Raw genomic sequence first — 19,861 nt, forward strand, 5'->3', positions numbered from 1 at the left:
TAACTTTTCCAGTTTAGTGGAATATAGATTCTTTTGTTTTGTTTTTACTTGAGACAAGGGTCTCATGTAAGCTCTGGTTGACCTGGACCTCTCTGTAGATCAGGATGCCCTCAAATTCACAGAGATCCACCTGCCTCTGCCTCCTGAGTACTGGGAATAAATACATGTACCATGGAATTTAGATTTTAGTGTTTTAATTACTTCTTTTTGATTCTCTGAATTTCCTCAGTGGCTTTGCAATGTTTTCTTTTTCATCTCTGATTGTATTAATTTGTCCTTTTCTTTGTTTCTCTTGGCTAATTTGACGAAGGATGGTTAATCTTGTTAATGTTTTCAAAGAACCAACTTTTCATTTAATTCATTCTTTGTAATTTTTTTCTTCCTGTTTCTTTGATTTCAGTCCTGACTTTTCTCTTGCCATTTACTTTTAAAAGTTATTGTTTCTGTGTTCCAAAGCTTCAGGTGAGCATTATTATGAAACTGCTCCATGTTTTGATGTAGGCTCCTGCGCTGCAAACTTGTGTCCCAGAGATTTTGGTATGTTGTGTTTTTATTTTCAGTCAATTCTAGGAATTCTGAAATTTTTCTTCTTGATTTCTCTCTTGTCTCAGTTTTGATCCAGCAGTGTGGTATTTTGTTTCCATGAGTTTGTGTATTTTCTGCCACATCTTGTTGTTGACATCTAGATATGTGGCTGGATAGTATGCAGGATGTTATTTCAGTTTTCCGAAATTTGTTGAGACTTGCTTTGTGTCTTTTGGAGAAAGTTAAGTGAGCAGCTGAGAAGAGTGTATTTTTTTAGTGTTTGTGTGAAATGTCCTATAAATGGCTCTAATATTAATTTGACTTATGACCATTCACTACCAAAGTCCCCCCCCCCAAAAAAAATAAGAATCAATTTTTGAAGGGTCTAGTATATACATGTAATCAGAGCCATAAGAAGAATGAAATGAAAATGTAACTAAATAAAAGATAAGTGTTTTCTATCTAAAAACCCAACGCTCAGTGGGAATCAGCTCACGAAGTGGGAGGAAAGGATGGTTCTTTTCCCAGTGAGCCTAAGACGGGTGCTTGACCCTGTTCGCCGCCTCCTGACTGACATCATTTATTTGTAGTGGTTTTGTCGTGGGCTTCTGTTATGTGCAAATAAAAGGCAGTGTGTTCCTTCTCGCCTAACCCCTGTAGCTTCTGTGTGCCTTCTGTATGCCTTTTATTTCCTTTCTTTTCCATGCACTTCTTAGCTAGTACTGCCTTTGTGGGAACCACTCTGCTTAGGTTGCCTGTCTCAAACTAAACATTAAACTTTAACCCTTTGTTTGATTTCAAGTGTAGGTTTTTCCCTTTTTAAGTTCGCAAAGTTTCTGTCTTGGTGAGCTAAGGGTTATTAGAGATGAGGTGTTGTCCTCTTGAATACCTTTTCTGCATTTAATGAGATGTGCATATACTTGTTTTTCTTTAAAAGTATTTTATTTGTAGCCAGGAATGGTGGAGCATTCCTTTAATACCAATACTTGGGAGGCAGAAGCAGGAAGATCTGTGTGAATTCCTGGCCAGCCGGTCTACATAGCAATTTCATGCTATGTAGAACTTACAAAGTGAAATCCTGCCTCAGAAAAGAAATGTCATTACGTTGTGTATGATGTGTTTTTATAGGCGCATGCGTGCCATGGTGCACATGTGGAGTCTGGACAGCACTGTAGTCAGTTCTCCTGTCTCGTGTGGCTTCTGGGATCGAAGCCCAGTGACTAGGCTCGTGCCGAGCTTTCTCTTTTGAAAATTGTTGACATGAATTTAACTGTGTTTTTCAATAGTTGACAGTATATTCCTGGATAAACTCCATTTGATCATTGTGTAATATTCTTAAAAAACAAAATTTCTTGGGGGTTGAAGAGATGGCTCAGCAGTTAAGAACACCTTAATGCACACACATGCACGCACACACTCACACACAAAGTAAATACATTGTTTAAAAAGAGAACATTCCTGGGTATTATTTGAAACATTTTAAAAGGTTTTCTGTCTATCCATGTGAGGGTTTTGCCTTGTTCTTTTTCATATTGTTCACTAGTTTTGGTGGCAAAGCAAACTTGACTTCATGAATTGAGTGAAACCTCTCTTACCCACCCCAGTGTTTTGAGAGCGTATAAGTTCTGTCATGTTTTTTTTTTCCTTTTTTTTTCTTTTGATTTTTTTCTAGATGAGGTTTCTCTATATAGTCCTGGCCATTAGTCCTGGCTATCCTGGAACTCTCTTTGTAGACCAGGCTGGCCTCAAACTCACAGAAATCTGCCTGCCTCTGCCTCCCGAGTGCTGGATTAAAGGCGTGTGCCACCACTGCCTGGCCATGTTCTGCTCTTTAATGTTTGGTACTTGTCACCTGGGCCCAAAGATTCTCGTTTGGAAAACTGAAAGTGCATGTTTGGAGCAGATGAAGGAGCTTCTAGGTGAATAGAGGCATTTGATGATCTATTTTGACTGTTTCCCAGTGACCAACCTGATGTTGAGCATCTGCTTATGTACCTGCTAGCCATTGATATCTCTTCTATCTTGTCTGCCTGTCTGTCTGCCTGCCTGACTGCCTAGCTAATTCTTTGAGAATTTCCTATATGTACACAACGTATTTTCATTATAGCCATTCCCAAATCTCCCCTCCTCCTTTCACTAGGCCTTCACATCCCCCTTTCAACTTTGTGATCTGCTCTTCCTTATTTTTCTTTTAATAACCCAGTGGTTCCATTTAGTGCTGCCCTCATATAAATAGGTCTTTATATGAATAGGTATGGAGCCATCCACTGGAACGTGGGATAGTGGCCACATGCCCAGAGAAAAGCAGTTCTCCCTCCCCATCAGCCATTAGGAGTGAGGACTTCTCAGCCTCACCTCTGCCCCTGCTAAAAAATTGACAGGCTTGGTCTCGTGCGGGTAGCCACAGCTAATGTGAGTGTGTAAGTACAATAACTATGTCCTGTGCAGAAGACAGCATTTTACAGAACTCCTGGGACTCTTCCATTCTTTCCTCCTTCTCTTCTGTGATACTCCCTGAGCCTTTGGCTGGGGTGGAGAGAGTAGTAGGGTGGCTGTGTGCTGTTCTATTTAGAGCCAAAGCACTCACAGCTGTGTATTCTCAGCCCTTCTGCCAGCTATGAATCTCCTCATTAACTTCTGTCCACTACAAAAAGAAGTTTCTCTGACCAAGGTCAGGAGCAGAACATATCTACGAATATAAATGTAAATATTAAGAAGGCAATTGGGCAGCGTGTCTATTTAGCAAAAATAATAGTAGCAGGTTATCACATAGGACATGTGACTTCCTGAGCCAGGTGCTTTTGATTAGGTTCACAGAACCCAGCATGCATTTTCTCCTATGGAACAGGCCTCAGCCAATCACAAATGGTTGATTACCCCCATAACTTTCATAAACGTACATTTCATATTTTATTAGAGTCTATATACTCCAAGCTTTTGAGCTTACTTCTTGTTAGGTTACCTTATCGTAGAGTGTCTCTTAGGAACACTCTACAATTTCAAATGCTGGAAAGGAACAGTTTGATTTGTTTGGCAAGATTTAAAAAACATTTTTTTTCTTGCTTATTAGTTCTAAGTGCCTTAGAAAGGCAGAACTCGCCTGAGGGTTAGTTACATCCAGTTAATTCTCACCCGAGTGAACGTTTTTATTATGTTAAGGCTGTTAGCAAATCATCAACTGAGAAGTACTGTCTTGGGGAGTCCACGGCTGAGTTTTTAAGTTTCCCCAGTTCTATGGTATTTCTTTTATCTTTCTTTTAAACTGACTGGGGAGGCAATCCTTGCATGGGTAGCTGCCTTCTGTTTCTGTTTCTTGCTCTGGCCTGGCTTAGCGGATCAGGTTCTACAATGGCGTGTCATAGTGTATATGGCTTTGCTTTGTCCATTGTACTGTGCCATTTGTCTGCTCAGCTTAATAGCAGATTTCAGGACTTGGGATTACTGTTTTGAAAAGCTAGTGTGCTTTTCAGCATGTGCCAGGCAATGATAGTGTGACATACTCTTTATTAGTATTTGAAATTGGTTTAATTTATTGCAGAACTGACAGAAACATTATACATTTTGTTTCTGTAGAGTTTTGAATGATAAATTGATGCCCTAGTCACTCTTACAGCTTCGGTATTGGTTTTGAAGATTGACCTTCCCCCCACCCCCATAGTTTTGTACAATTTGGAGTAAAAATTTGTGGAAAATTTTGTTCATTTAATAGCAACTAAGTCTGTATAGGAGTAAATCTCAACTGGTGGCTGCAAGCCTGTGTTTGTGTGGGAGTCTAGGAGTTCTTTCCAGCCCCTTCTCCAGTTGTCAGCATTTCTGTTTGCTCAGAGACAGAAAGTGTCACATGTAAATCAGTTTACAAATGCTACCTTTGTCTCATTTCAACGATTTAATTGATAAAATTTTACATACTCTGTAAAGCATCTTCTATTTAATGAAATTCTTCTAAGAATTTCTCTTTTCATTTTTTCAGAATTAATGTACAGCATACAAATAATCCCCTTGCCTCATTTTTGTTCATATCCCTAAGGTACTCATGTTTCTGTAAGTGGAAAGTATAAACATGACTTCAGAGTCAGGTCTGGGTTCAAATTCTAGTGTGATGCTACATGTTTTTTCCCCTATTTTTATTAAAGATTTTATTTATTTTTATTTTGTGTGTATGAGTATTTTGCCTGCATGTATGTCAGTGTGCCATGTGTATACAGTGGCCATAGAAGCTAGAAGAAGGCATTGGAACTCATGAAACTAGAATTAAAGGCAGCTGTTAGCCACCATGGCGGGTGCTAGCTGTTGGACCCATACTCTCTGGAACGGCACCCACATAGTAGTAGCTCAAAACCCCCTGTAACTCCTGGGGGTACAGCACTCTATTAAAGTATAGTCACCTTTAATCCTGACAGAGGCAGGACAGCTAAGGCTGATAGTGAGATCCTGTCTTAAAACTGAACAAAAGAAAAGCCCATGATTGGATTTTTAGAAATGGATTGGATTTCAGGTGCCAGGTAAGAAATTTGTAACAAAAAAAGATGAGATGAATTGGTGTATTAGAGCTAGTTGATCATCCCTTTACTTTGTCTGAATATTACAGGATTCAGGTTCCTGTTCTGTACAGAAATGAATTTAAATATACCTAGAGCCTTTCAGAGAAATTAGTGTGTAAGTTAATGAAGGAGGAGCTCACAACTGCTTCTTTAACGCTAGTTTCTTGGGATTTAATGCCCTCTTCTGGACTCCTGACTTCTGTATGCATGTGATGCAAAAACTCTTGCAGTCATGCATGAAGGCAGACAGGCAGACACACATGTACACTGGTACACACACCCTTCAATCAGAGCAAAACACTCAGTATTCTATGTATGTTATATAGCAGAACAATTCTCCAGGGATATTCAGGTCAGAGATGTTTTGTGGGTTAAAAAGTCCCATTAGAAATGCTTTTCATTTAAGCAGTTAGTAATATATTTTAAAGACCTGTAATAGGGAACTGCTGAAAGTATTGGAATTTTTGTCTTTATATCAATTTTACTTCATTATGATATGCACAGATTTTTAAAATTGAAGTCAAGTTTTATTAAATACAAGTACTTCTGATTTTGAGATTTTTTTTTTAAAAATTGTTATCTCTCCTGTTTTTCTGTGTCATTGTTCTCCAGATATTATTGTAACATCATAACATTGAAAGCAACAGTTATCTTCAAGAAAAGAAACTTTTTTTAAAGCTAACATTAACTTCTTTTAGCTTGTTTGTGGCTTCGTTAACCTTCTGCTTGTGTAATTCAGTTGATGGTGCTTTTGAACATGTGTCCAAGCTGGGTAGACCTGTGGTTCTGTGAGGCCCAGAAGGGTAGCTGCAACAGAACCTGGAATTTGTCCTGGTAAGGGCTGTGTAGGCTCTCCAGGTGCTGCTAATTTACTTAGCCCATCAGGCTGCTTATTTTTTTAGATAATAGAAACTAGGGAAGGTGGGGAAGTATAAAGGCATGAATTTGGCAGTCTCTGTACCGGATGTCTATTTTAACTCCTGCAGAAGTCAATTTACATATTTCACAGCTGTGTATTTAAAGTTTGTTCTTACTACCATAAGTATAAATGTCAGCACTTAACTGAATTTGTGGGTTTTCTTTCCCTTATCTGAATGTCTAGGCCGCTTAGAGTTCCATTTCCTTTGGATAACAGGATACAGCTGGCACCTGAAGTCTCACCTATGGAATGACCTTTGGGAGTTTTCTTCTTCATATAGATGTTTGCAAAGCATCAGAACCATATTTGAAGGAAACCACCTGCTTTGTTAGCATACTTGAAATAATGTGCTTGTGTATTCCTCTCCCAAGAGGCTGCATCCTTCATGTGGAAGGCCTAATACATGATGAAGTAGCACCCAGTCTTCCCTGTAGCTCCAGTAGTCTTAGAAGATGCCCTCCTCCAGTCTCCTCCTGTCAGACTATCTTTTTTTATTTGACAATTCTATCCATGTATATATCTTGGTCACACTCAATGCCCACTAACCCCTAGACATCACCAGACACGTACCCTTTGTACCTTCCTGTCTTTTCTCCATTTTTTTTCCTTTTTAAACACACAGTCTAATTAGTGCTGCCCGTTGGAATTGGCTGATCTGTTGGCTTGACTTTGTGCATGTAATCATAGCTGCAGTACAGAGTTCATGAGTGCAGTGGCCTAGTCATGTCCGTGACAGCTTTCACAGCACCCCTCCCCATCTTCTGCCTGCTACATAATGTAATAGATAATTTCTGTCCCCTCTTCAAGGAATTGTCCTGAGCCTTGATAGTAGGAGGGGGGTTATATGTGATCACTCAGTAATAACTTATTCTAAGCATTTTGACCAGACAAAGTCAGTGAGCAGACAAGTTCAGTGTTGGATAGGACGGTTGATATCTTTCCTCTGGCAGCTGCCTACACAGCATCTTCTGGCACCATGAAAACTAGCCAGCCAGGGACAGGGATGAAGTTTTTAGGTCATTTTTAGATTTGTTTCTCTCTGTTCTGCAACTAAACTGTGTTGTATTTTTGGCAATAGGATTTTACCTTCTAGTTAGTTACAGTGAACAGCCAGAAGCAATGGCAGTAATCAACATTGCCCTCTTCCTTACCAGTAATTTGTAGAAATATATCCTGCCTGACACTCAGATTTTTGCTTACTAACCTATTTCTTCTGGAAGCAGCATTGTCCACTCATGCAGGGTATTTGTATTCAGACTCCTTTAAAAGATTTCTAAAAATCAATTTACAGAATTTAAATCTCTATGAGGGTTTTCCATAAACCTTGGCTTTGGCATACTCTCTTCCCACTCCTCCTCTCCCGTCCCTCCACCTGTATTTATAAGCCCTAATATTCCCCAGCCGTACATTTTGTATCATTTGTAGTGTACCATCCCCTTACTTTTTAAGGTCTCTTCCCTGCTTAATCTCATGGGCCCTTGTTTGTTTGTTTGTTTCGTTGTTGTTTTAAAAGTATTGAGGAGATCGGCACTGTGCCAGATAGTGTGTATGGTACACGTTTGATAGTGGTGAGAAGGTGTTCTACAGGATACCTTTGTAATGTGGTAGATTAAGTTACTAAGGTAGGGGCAGAAGACAAGTACAGAAATGAGAAAATACTATATAGTGTGTTCCTTCTTCTGTTGATTGTATGGGTTGAGTTACAAGCAAGAATCCTGTAATCATAGCAAGGGTTGAGGGTATAGGCATGAGCAAGGGCCTGGAGTGGGCTGAAGAGGTATACAGGTGTAGGAAAACAGAGTACTTAAGGTTGCATAGATAATGAGGAGAGCTTGAATACTACTCAGAGGCTTAAAATAGCAAGGACAGTGTGAATGGTGTCTGATATCTCCTTTAATGATAAATTGCATATTTAATAGAGTATCATATCTACTCAGATTTACTTAGCAACTTCCTCAGCATTACCCTTTATTTATAGTTATGGATTAGCATTAGATGTTAGAATGCAGGAATTGATTATAATGTAAGATTGGCCATGAAGTGGTTGTCATGTCAAGCATACCAGGTATTAGGAACAAGAACTTCCTTTATTAGCATTTCCTTATTCCCCACCACTGTGTTAAACATTTCACACATCTTTATTATTTAATCTCTATTTTACGAACAGGAAGCTAAAATATGATAGAATCTTAACTGTAGCATGAGCTCCTCAAGCCTAAACACTGCATTCATATATACATACACTTGGCCATGACCGCTATTAAGTTAAATATATTTATTTTACACCAACTGTGTATAAGCATTTATAGGGATAAATGCTCTCGAAAAAATAAGGTGGTTCACATGCATCCCCTAAATGGAATATAGTTCGTACTTTAGTCTCTGTTTCCTGAGTCTTGGCATATTACTCTTAGTGTTATGTCCTAGAACTACTTAAAGAAAGGGGATTGATTGATACCTCAAAAGAGCCCCTTTCAAAGACTGCTTATTCAAGTGCATGAAAGTGTTACAGAGTGATAGTGGAGTTTTAGGAAGGTTTAGTCAGTCCGTGGAGCCTGGAGAGATTTTCTCAGGGTGATAAGACTCTGGCATTCAGTCTACAAGCAGAGACAGGCAAGTTGGCAGTGGTTGCTCCCTGGGGAAGGAGTTTGATCTGGTCTGTTGCTGTGACCCCCTTAAACTGCAAAGGTTTGTGACTAGTGGGATCTGGCTAGGATCTTAGTGAAGAGCACAGTTCCTGTGCAGAACAGCCAGGACACCAGGCTGTGCTTGCTGTAGAGAAGAGCTACAGTGGGAGTCTGGCCAGTCTTTTGGGTTGTGTACAACAGGTTCTTGGCTTTGTCTGGATGGGTTTGAATTCAGGCCTTGTGATTACCAGCACCTTCCACTCTACTGTTTATGAATCATTGGGCATCCAGTTATGGATAACAGAATGTGAGCTGAGCTTTGAAAAGATAAATTTGAAGCCATCGTGTTGCGCATGGCTGTGATTTCTTTAGTATACAGCCGTGTCATAGAAGTTTGCGTGTTTTCTTCACTTTACTCTTTTTGCTCTCTAAGGCCAGCACTTGGAGGCATGCAGATTGACATGAGATTTTCCTTTTGACCCCTTTCCTGGAATCCTCTGCCTGTACTCTACGTTGATATGTGTCATGGTCAGGAGACCACTGTGCTCTCAAGGCTTGAGACTGCAGCTCTTTATGCTCTGTGCTTTCTCCATGTCCGTGTGGTGAAACTTGCCTCTTGATTTGCCTCCTCCAGCATGGCTGCGTGGGATCCCCTTCCTGGAGAGTTTATTGTTTCATCCTGACCCTTGTAACGTTGTTACTGTTCTCATTGTACTGTAATTTAAGTGCTTGTTACATGTACATTAAATTGGTAAGATGAGCCATATATAATTTATTTCTGAAGCCCAGTAATTAGTTTGGCCATGAAATACTCTAGGAGGCCAGGAAAGTGGAAGGATTTTCTTTGCTCTTTTTATGTTGTTGAGTTGTCTTAACATGATTTAAAAAATAAATAAATAAATTTAAAAAAGGGCTCTGATATGCTCTCATGAATTTTAAAGTAATGTAAAATGAATGTGTAAAAAAATGGTTCTGAAGTTTTTGTTTTCTCACAATACTGGAAATTGAACCCAAGATCTCATGACTGTGCTATATGTTCAGCCCAAAGCTGTGATTTTTTTTTTTTTTGCCTTTTTCAATTTCAGAACTGTGATTTTAAGAACGATTTAATTTCTTTATTTACAGTCTTTATTTCTGAAGTAAAAATGCTTATTATTGCTTTGGAATTACGCATAAGTGTATTTTCCCTAAATATGTGCTTATGCTGCCAGTTGGATAACCCAGCATTGACAAAAAGTAGATAAGTGAATGTGAGTATTGTGGGATTTTTGTTTGTTTATGTTTTAATTTACCTGGATTCATTTGTGTCTCTGTTGCGTCTTACTCTACTTTGGAGTCTTCTTTGTTTTCATATCCTGTTTACCTTCTGTGGCTTATGGGACACTCCTGCTCATTTGGATCAGTGCTTTTCCTCCTCTTTCTTGGTGGTTAATAAATAAGTGCTGTGCCATTTGATAGCGACAGTCAGGCAGAGCAAGGCTAACCGCTAAGTTAGCAGAAAATCAGATCCATGCCGTGCAGTTTCATCATTTTCCAAAGTGTGTGGGCCACGATTCCAGAGCAGAGGCATTGCCAGATGCGGTTCTTGATAGAGTGCAAGAATCTGGTGTTTAACAAAGCGTTGAATGGCTGCCCTTGAAATAAGGCTCAAGAATCACTGCTTACAGCTGTCCACTCAGTAGTTGCTACCGTTGTAAACAAAAGCACGCATAGCCCCCATGGGCCCTGTTACACCCCCACAAGAGAGGGAGGGGCGGGGCGGGGCGGGGTGGGAGTTTTCAGCAGGAAAATGCTATTCAGTCTACATATCCTTCTTGATGTCTTCCTTTTGACTAGAATTCCCAGTTTTAGCCTCCCCAACTTCCCTCAAGTACACCAGCCCATGCTCCTAGGAACGTAAGAAAGATTTGTTGGATTCTGTTGTTTTCTTTGAACAAGAGCTGAACATTTATTCTTTTATAGGAACCCTGAGCATGTATGCATTGTCATTCCCATGCTTCCTTCTACAACAATTTTTAATGGGTTCTAAGAATTGGGTATACTTTAGTCTTTTTTAGTCCTTAGTAGAGTCTTTGGCCAGGAATAATTTATTTGAAGCATATTCTGTAATGGAGGAACTCTGACAATAGAAATCCTCTAAATATACTCGTGTGAGTTCTTAATTGCTGTCCTTTCCTACTAAGACTTAGGGCAGATGTGGAAGGTAGTTTGTTTTAAAACAACATTAGTAGAATTTAGGTAGTTTCCAGTCAGTAGCTGAGATCACCAGGTTTATAGGTTCTACAAAGTGTACAGTGAAATAATGTCAAACCTATGAAATGCCTCTCACAGATTCCAGAAATGCTTTATTATCGGCTTAGAGTAGTCTTTTTATGTTGGTATATGTAAAGGTACATACATTCTCATTTTTAATTGTCTGTAAAGTTCATTAGTAAAGATTGTAGTTTTTTCTTTATTTTTCTTTCAATTTTATACATCTAGCAAACTGTCTTCTTACAGATTTGAAGTTTAGTTCTGGTGTGTTGAAAAACTACAAAATTAGTATCCAGATTTTGTTTGAATAGTTACGAGTTAGAAAGTCTGGGAAGGGAAATTCCCTGCAGTCTCCAGGGATGTATACTCTTCTGTGATTTACTATGTTTACTTTCCATTGTCGACTTGAATCATTTAGGGAGACATACCTCTAGGTTTGTCTTTAGGAAATTTCCAGAGACATTTAACTGAGGAGGGAAAACCTACCGTAAGTGTAGGCAGTATGTCTCCTAGGTTCAGGTCCCTGACTGACTTTAAAAAGAGGGGGTATTAGGGATTGATGAGTCTTGTCTTGGCATAAAGTGAATATGCCACTTTTATACAGCAATAAAATATGAAATTTGTGTTCCTTCCACTTTATAAAATAAAGTGGGAAGAACAAAAGCCTTGATTACTGTCATTCTGCTTAATTTCACACCCATCAGATTTATGACTCATTTCAACTCTAGGTAGTTTTACAGAGTTGTGGATTTGTTGACCAGACTTCATAACACCATATCTTTAAAACTAAATTTTGGTTTCTCCTCTTAGTCTTTCAAATGTTTGGCAGCTTTTGCTATTTGTTCTTCTCTGTATTGGCTGTTATCTGAAGGCTGCTCATTTGAGTCTGTGACTGGCTAAGGAAAACATTGTAAAAGGTTCCTTCTTAACATTGCTCAATGACATTACTAGATGTTAATAACACATTTCACTAAGTGTCCTTTGCAGAGGATTCAGCAAATCTTGTTGACAAAGACGAGTTGATGACATGGGGAGAAAACCTCTATGTTAGTATCAGGCAGATTTGGGCTATTCCCTTTATGCTCTTGGTGTTAAATAATTGATTCTTTGGATCATCGAAATAGGGAAAATAGTATCCTCTGTGGAAAAGGAATAAAACATCAAGAATAAAGCGCTGTGAAAATTAGTTTCGCTCTTCTTGTGTGTCAGCATTTAAGAAGCCTAAAAGTCATCCAGTCTACCAGCCCTTCTCTGGAGCCGTCTGGTCATTACTATGATTCTTTTTGACACATGGATTTGTTTGCTGCCCCGTATTGCCAGTATAGCAGTGATCTGACTCTTTGGAAAGTGTGGGAGGGCAGGCACTTTTTCATCCCTCTTTAATCCTGTGTTGGAGCGGCATGTATAAGGCTGGTTATGTGGTGTGTTCAGATGAGTGTGTAACTCTACACAGTCTGATGGCATCAGCCTGCCCTTACACTATGTGACTTTCATCCAGTATGATGGAACCACATCAAGAAGTTGATGTAGAAGCCAGCAATTTATTTAGTTTTTCTTAGCAAATCATGAAGCATAGATGACAGTGAGTCACACAGCTTTTTCATCACAGATGCTGCCAGTTCTTTTGGGTTGCCAAAGTATTAATTTCTTTGTCAGTGTAACTGGCATTTTTGACTGTGTGCAATGGCAGAACCACTTCATAAGTTAATCAAGGCACACTGACTCATAAATTTATATGTTCCAATTCTGTGTCCCAGGCGAGTCTAGACGGGATCTGAAGAACCAATTAAAAGGCTAGCAATTTAAAATTAAATGAATATTTAATACACTGAAAAGGTATCCAAGCCCATCAATATTCCTTTTTTACTTTTGTTTTTTCAAGACAGGGTTTCTCTGTAGCTTTGGGGCCTGCCCTGAAACTAGCTCTTGTAGACCAGGCTGGCCTCAAACTCACAGAGATCCACCTGCCTCTGCCTCCCAAGTGCTGGGATTAAAGGCGTGTGCCCCCACCTCCCAGCTAATATTTCTCTTTTAAAAGATTAGTTTTATTTATTTTTTTAAACTTCTGCATATTTATATGTATTTGAGTGCAGTTGCTCAGAGATGCCACAAGAGGTCATTGGGTCTTCTGGGGCTGGAGTTACAGGTAGTTGTAAGCAGTGGATATGGTCGTGTTCTTAATTATTGAGCCATCGTTCCAGCCCCTAACCTTTCTTTTTAATCTGCATTTACTCTTTGAATATGATTGCTTGAAATGTACTTGACTTTTTTCTACTAAAAAGAGCTGATTCGTTTCTGATCTCGGTTTTCAGTGATTTCGGTGATTTTAGTACTTCTAAGTACAAAGTCATTAAATGAAGCCAGGTATAGAGAAAAGAGCTAGGGAGTGAGTGAGGAAGGCCATACAGGTGCTCCTTTAAACATGGGAACCCACCTGTGGCATGAAACTGATTGGAGAGTATTTAGTTCTAGGAGCTCAATAGTAGAACTCCCCACCACCAGTCTATGTTGGTCGCTTTTGGGGTGGACCCTAATCTCTATCACGCACGCACGTACACACAGAGAACTTGACCTGTGGCAGGTCTCCGAGATGTTTATTTTGAGAGGTGTGTTTAGATTGTTCACGATCACAAAAATGTCTTTTGTTCTCAACATTAGGCTTTTAACCTCTAATTATATGCTGTTTGGATTCCAGTTTTATTGTTGGGCTTCTGAAATCTGTTAGACTTCATGGTGGCAGTTTACCTACTGTTTTTCACTCAGTGAATGTTTCTGAACTGCTGACGTTATGGGTTAATGTGTGTCTTTATTTATCTGTTATGAATAAAAGAGCTTCAGATGAAATATTAATGAAGTCTTCTCAACTGTAGTGAGGTAGATCAGTGTCTATTCAAGTTCGGAGTATTTGGCAGAGGACCTGCTGTTCTTACACCCTAGTGAAATTACCAAGCCAAACTTTTTTAAGAGTATGATATTCTTTTTTTAACCTTTTAATAATATTTTTTATATTTTTGAAATTATAATTCTGTCACTTCTCCCCATCCCTTTTCTTCCTCTAGCAGTTCCTGTGTACTTCTCTTGCTCTCTCTCAAATTCATGTCCTCTTTTTCGTTAATTATTGATGTTGGTATATGCATGTATTCCTAAATATAAAAATACAACCTTCTCATTTCATATAATGTTACTTGTATGAAAATGTTTATATGTTTCCAGGACGGACCGTTTGGTAGTGGATAGCCAGTCAGTGCTCTCTTCCCTGGGGAAAACTTATTTCTCATGTTTCAGCATTCTTTGTCTAGGGTTGAGTCCTTGTGAGCTTTACCCCTTCTATGTTAGTGTGTCTGTTGGTGAAAATTCAGGCACAGAAATGACTTGGAGATTTGACCATTAATTTTAGCTGTAAAGAGCAAACTGTAACCTCCCTTTTCAAGAGAGCTTAGTTACCTCAGTTACCTCCTTTCATTCCAAACTTGGGGACATCCACTGGCAAGCAGTTTTTCATGGGCGTAGGCTGTCATGTGAAAATTCAGCTGTGATGTCACTGTGAAGCTGCACCTTTTCAATCTTAAAATTCACCCCTTCTGAAAAGACTAGAATACAAGTATTCTGCAATCTTTGGGCTTCTCTCTTCTTTCTTATATCTCTGAGTGTACATCACTCAGACTTAGGGTTTTACTCACAGTGCCATGGGTGACATCTACAACTTTTAGGTGGTATTTTTTTTAATATATGATTTTGCAACAACTTTGATTTTTATTCTCATCTATTTCTTCTTTTTGTTTCAGTGTCCTGGGTCATGAAACTTAGTCCACAGCAAGCTCCATTATATGTGAGTAATGTGCTTTATTTTGATTTATGGTTATCTGTGTTTGTTTACTTATTTTAATCAACTTGAAGTCTCAGGCAGTAGAAATTAGAAAAGCTATATATACTACAGCTTTACTGGTATATACACACACACTTTTGAAATTAAGCTTGATTTGGTAAGTCATTTAGATGACTAATATGTGCATGGCACTTTACTGTTTAAAGTCCTCCAGTCAGTGTGATAGTTTGCACATGTGGCACAGATTGCCCTGCAGTGGTCCTATGCTCTCTTTTACTTTCACCTGGAGAGCATTTCTGTGAAAACAGAATGGAGATCTTCAACTGCCCTTTAAGGTATACTGCATTACAACTATGTGACACTGTGTGCCATTGGCCAAAATACTACTTACCTTAGGACTCTGGCTAAAGCAGGCACATTGTTTCCCTAAATAAAATAAGGGCATTGTAAGGTAAAATGACTAGATGCACAAATCCAGGCTGAATAAGGTGCATTCTAGATAGATTTCTTTTTCTTACTGCTGTAGAAATGAATTGACTCCATCGGGGTGGGAAAAAGTGTGTGTGGGTGAGGAGGCAGCCAGAACTGCGAGAGGCCCTGGGGCTTTGTGTTGTAGTGGTTTGGAGTCTAGTAGAAGTCCTCTGTAACAGGATTTGAATCTCTTTCTCTTAATCCATAAACTATGATTCTATTGTACAGCAAGAGAGATTTTTCGTAACAGATTGAATTGTAGATCTTGAGAGGGGAGATTATCCAGGGTTATTTGGATGACCCACTACTTAATGTAGTCTTTTTTTTTTTAAAGACTGGGTTTCTTTGTCTAGTCTTTGCTGGCATGGAATTTACTTTGTAGACCTTTGTAGACCTAGCTGGCCTGAACTCACAGAGATTTTCTTGAGTGCTGGGATTAAAGGTGTATACCAGCATGCCTAATTTCATATGCTTTCTTTAGAAATTATTAATTTCATTTTTATGTGTATGAGTGTTTTTGTTTGCATGTATGTGCACTATGTTTCATGACTGGCTACTGAGGTAAAAAGAGAGCAATGGATTCCCTGGAACTGAAGTTATGGATGATTATAAACTGCTATGTGGGTGCTGGGGATTGAACTTGGGTCCTCAGCAAGAATAGCCAATGCTCTTAATTGTTGAATCCAGCCTCATGATAGATAGGATTGTTAAAAGTGAGACAGTGAGGAGAGTCAGAGAAATTTGAAAATGCCTTGCAGCGTCTTGATTTATGTAGGGAGTTCTAGGCCAGTCAAGACTACAAAGTGAGACTTGCTCTTCTCTGCCCTGTTCAATGCATGTATGTATGTATGTATGTATGTATGTATGTATGTATGTATGTATAAAATTTAGTTTGCAGTTTTTTGTGAATAATTGTGAAAGAGAAAATGTGACAAAAAGATGAAGTAAAAATCCTTCTTCTGACCTTACTATCATGAACCGTCCCAGCTGTAGAATATTTATAGAATAAATAAGCACTTGGGAATTATCTGCTTTGGCCATTTTATCTTAGACATAGGGAGACTGAGGTCAGAACATGTTGTGATTAGCATAGCTTTGATTTGAGGCTATTTTCTAGATGAGTCAGAAAGCACTATAAATATGTTAAATTTTAAAAAATTTCATTCTAGGGATGAGAGAGATGGCTCAGTAGGTAAAGTATGGGGGTCTGAGTTCAGATCGCCAACACATAGGTAAAAGGCCAAGCATGGCTGGGAAGTGGAGACAGGAAGTTCCTGGGAGCTTACTGTGCAGAGTCAATGAGTGATTGCCTCAAAACCATGTAAATAGTGATAGGACAGAGGCCAGGCTTTCTTTGATCTGACCTCATACATTTATATGTACATGTCTGTATATACACACACACACACACACACACACACACACACACACACACACACACACAGGTTTGGGGAGAACAATAAGCAAAAGCACGATTTCCTTGAGATGCAGGACTCAAGCATGGTATATATGATATCATACATATGTATAATATGTGTAAAGGAATTGAACAGGCTCTACAGAAGAATGTCCTAAGCCTCAGCTTACAAATATGTCTGTCAGCAGTCATACTTTTATGTCTTTTTTTAAAAAAGGTAACAGTATATTCCATTTTCAGTGAACTGAATTAAGACAAGTAGGTGTTGTATGGCAGTCAGTATTGAACAAAAGGTCAAAAATGATTGTTTTAGGTAGGGTTTCTATTGCTGTGATAAAACACCATGACCAAAAGACAATTTGGGGAGGAAAGGGTTTATCTGACTAACATTTCCACTGAAGGAAGTCAGAACAGGATCTCAAATAGGACAGGAACTTGGAGGCAGTGCAGAGGCCATAGAGGGGTGCTTTTTACTGGCCTGCTTTCTTATAGAACCCAGGACCACTAGCCCAGGGATGCCACTGCCCACCATGGGCTGGACCTTCCTCAATGCATCACAAAATGAGAAAATGCCTTACAGCTGGATCTCAAGGAGGCAATTCCTCAGCTGAGGCTCTTTTCTCTCTGGTGATTCTAGCTTGTGTCAAATTGACACACAAAACCTTTCTGTACAATTATGTTGAAGTTTTCTTTTAAATTACATGTTTAGGTCTCCTGGGTGTCATGAGCAGAGGAGAGAAACTGCTGTGAAAGAAGAACAGTCCTGAGAACTTTCATCCCTAAGCTAGAGAAATAGTTTACTCAGTCATTGAGTAGAGTCTCATACAAAATGATTTGCAGTAGTTAAAAAATGTGAGCCAGGCATGGTGGTACACAACTATAATCCAACAGTCATGACACCGAGGCAGAAAGATCACCATGTGTTTGAGGCCTTCCTCGGTTACTGAGTGAGGCCCTACCTCAAAATAAGAGTTGTACAGTATATAGATGCTTGTATTGTGAAATGATTTAGATGAGGCTGCCTTAATGCATAATTATTTCTTGGAGGAAATGTTCTCAGTAAATGTAGAGTCGCCAGGTTGGAACTTATACAGACCAGTTGCTGAGTGTGTGTGTGCTTTCCTCGCATCTGATTCTTGCATGAGTACCGCCTCATGTTAGAGAAGCAAATTACATTAGTAGGTGATGTTTTTCTTGCACCTCCACAAAAATATTTATTGTTGCCAGATGGATTATAAGATGTGTGTAGGGTCTGTCGAGTGGAGGTGATTAAAAGTTTAGGAATATCCTTTTCTGTATGATTATCTTGATAGTATAGTGAGAGTAAAAATGAGAGACAGTGTAACAATGTCAAAAGTTTGGGCATGCCTATGAATTAATATTTGAGCCTTTAGCATTTTATTCCTGAAATAATTAATTTCAGTCACACATCAGGATTAAAGTGAAAATTGGGCTAGAGCTGGGGAAATTAAAAATTTTTTATTCAGGTGTCATCGTTGTCCCAGCATTTGTTCCTGACGCTGGAGATTTAGACACAAATGAAACCGAAGGCCTCTTGGCACTTAACGTTACCGTGAGAGGAAGACAGTTGGTGCAGAGGCTGTTTTAAAGAGAAGAAATGTTTTGTGAGAATAAACACGAGGATGTGATGGTGCCTGCCTAGGTGCTCCTTTGGGCTGTGTCAGAGAGGGCCTCTGAGGGCCTGGGGGAACAGATGATAGGAATTTCTTCTAAGGAGCCAGTGCAGAAACTGTGTGGAACTGGCTTGAAGACATGAAGGAAAAGCAGACAGTGCTTGGACTTAGTGAACACTCAGACTGAGAAGGTCCAGTCTTCTGTGGATGCGGTTAGAAACGTAGGGAATAAGGGAAAAGCTAGGTTTTGTAGGCTATCACAAACCCTTGGGTAATCTCCCTGCACCCATCATCCCTTACACGGAAGGACAGGAGCTGCCTTCACATGCCCTAAAAGCTAATTTGGTAACAACCGGTCTCTTATGATGCTGGGCTCTATCTTAATGAGCATGTACTGGGCTTGAGAAGCCTGGATTTGTAGGTACTTTAAGCATATGTATTTTGAACTACACGTTTTAGAAAAATAATAATTTGTCTTTCTAGTCACTGAAGTCAGTGTTGTTGACACTTTTGAACTAAGGGTCAATACTGTAGCAGATGAGGCTCTCATTTAACTTAGGGCAGTGCAATAGAGATCCTGCTTCTGGAAAATTTCTTTCAGTTACTTTGGGTGGTTAATCTCTCTCTAAGATTAATATTATTACAACATTTTTCACCTTTCCTTCTCTCCAAACCTTCCAATATACCCTTTTTCTGCTGTTTCAAGTTCATGATCTCTTTTTTTCACTAGTTGTTACTGCATTTATATATGTATATGTGTGTTCATATGTATTTCTAAATATAACCTTATTGGTACATATATGTTATTTTATGTATGTTTTCAGGGCTGACTGTTTGACATTGGTTAAGTAGTTGGTGTGCTCTTCCTTTGGGAGGGTCACTTCTCCCACTCCCAGCTTTCTTCAATGGCCCAGTTTTTGTGTTGTTTAATCTTGATTTTCAATGAGCCTCTAGATGTGTCTGTGAGATATTTAACTGAGGAGTAAGGGCTCACACTGAATGTATGTGGTATGATACCTGTGGGTTGGTCTAGGCCGAATAAAACGGAGAAAGCATGACCACCATTCATTTCTCTCTGCTCCCTGACTGGACAAAACTGGCCAGCTGCCACGTGGTCTTGCAGCCTTTATGAACTGAATTTCTTCTTAAGCCATGGGCTGAAATAAATCTTTTAAGTTTCTTCGGTCATGGATTTTTGTCAGAGTAACAGAAGAGTTATTAATAACTAAAACAGAAAGAAAAAGCATTTGCAAAGTTTGTTAATCCATTTGCGAACCTAAGTGGTAGTTGATGCAACCATTTAGTATGGTCATTCCACTGTCTTATTTCTGTGAACACCACTGGTATTTGTGGTGATTTTTCTAGATAGCAACTCCTTAAAAAAAAACAATAGAGCATGCTCAGATAGTATCTTACAGTTTTAAAGGCATGCCAGACTTATGCCATTTGGTTCTCACAACACAGTTGTGATTGTAGAAAAACGAACATTCAGGATGGCTCATTAGTAAGTGGGCGGGGTGGGGCTTTTTCAAACCCATTTTCTTTCTTCTGTGTACCAAGTGGTTATGATAATCCACAGCTGTCCCATAAACCATGAAAATCTTATAACACTAGCATAAAGTTCTTTTGTCTTGTAACTAACTCAAGT

At 39.1% G+C, this 19,861-nt stretch overlaps 1 protein-coding gene across 10 annotated transcripts in view; it reads left to right on the forward strand.

Annotated features, from left to right (window-relative positions):
* The window catches only part of Akap13 (A-kinase anchoring protein 13), a 270,998-nt gene that overhangs the window by 51,201 nt on the left and 199,936 nt on the right, over positions 1 to 19,861 (forward strand). For all 10 annotated transcript variants that reach the window (XM_038314009.1, XM_038314012.1, XM_038314015.1 and 7 more), the window contains exon 2: positions 14,651 to 14,694. In XM_038314009.1, coding sequence (XP_038169937.1) covers positions 14,662 to 14,694 — 33 coding nt within the window. In that variant the 5' untranslated portion in view covers positions 14,651 to 14,661. The remainder of the gene's footprint in view (positions 1 to 14,650; positions 14,695 to 19,861) is intronic.

Source organism: Arvicola amphibius, chromosome 12 (genome assembly GCF_903992535.2).
Source record: "Arvicola amphibius chromosome 12, mArvAmp1.2, whole genome shotgun sequence".
Taxonomy (NCBI): domain Eukaryota; kingdom Metazoa; phylum Chordata; class Mammalia; order Rodentia; family Cricetidae; genus Arvicola; species Arvicola amphibius.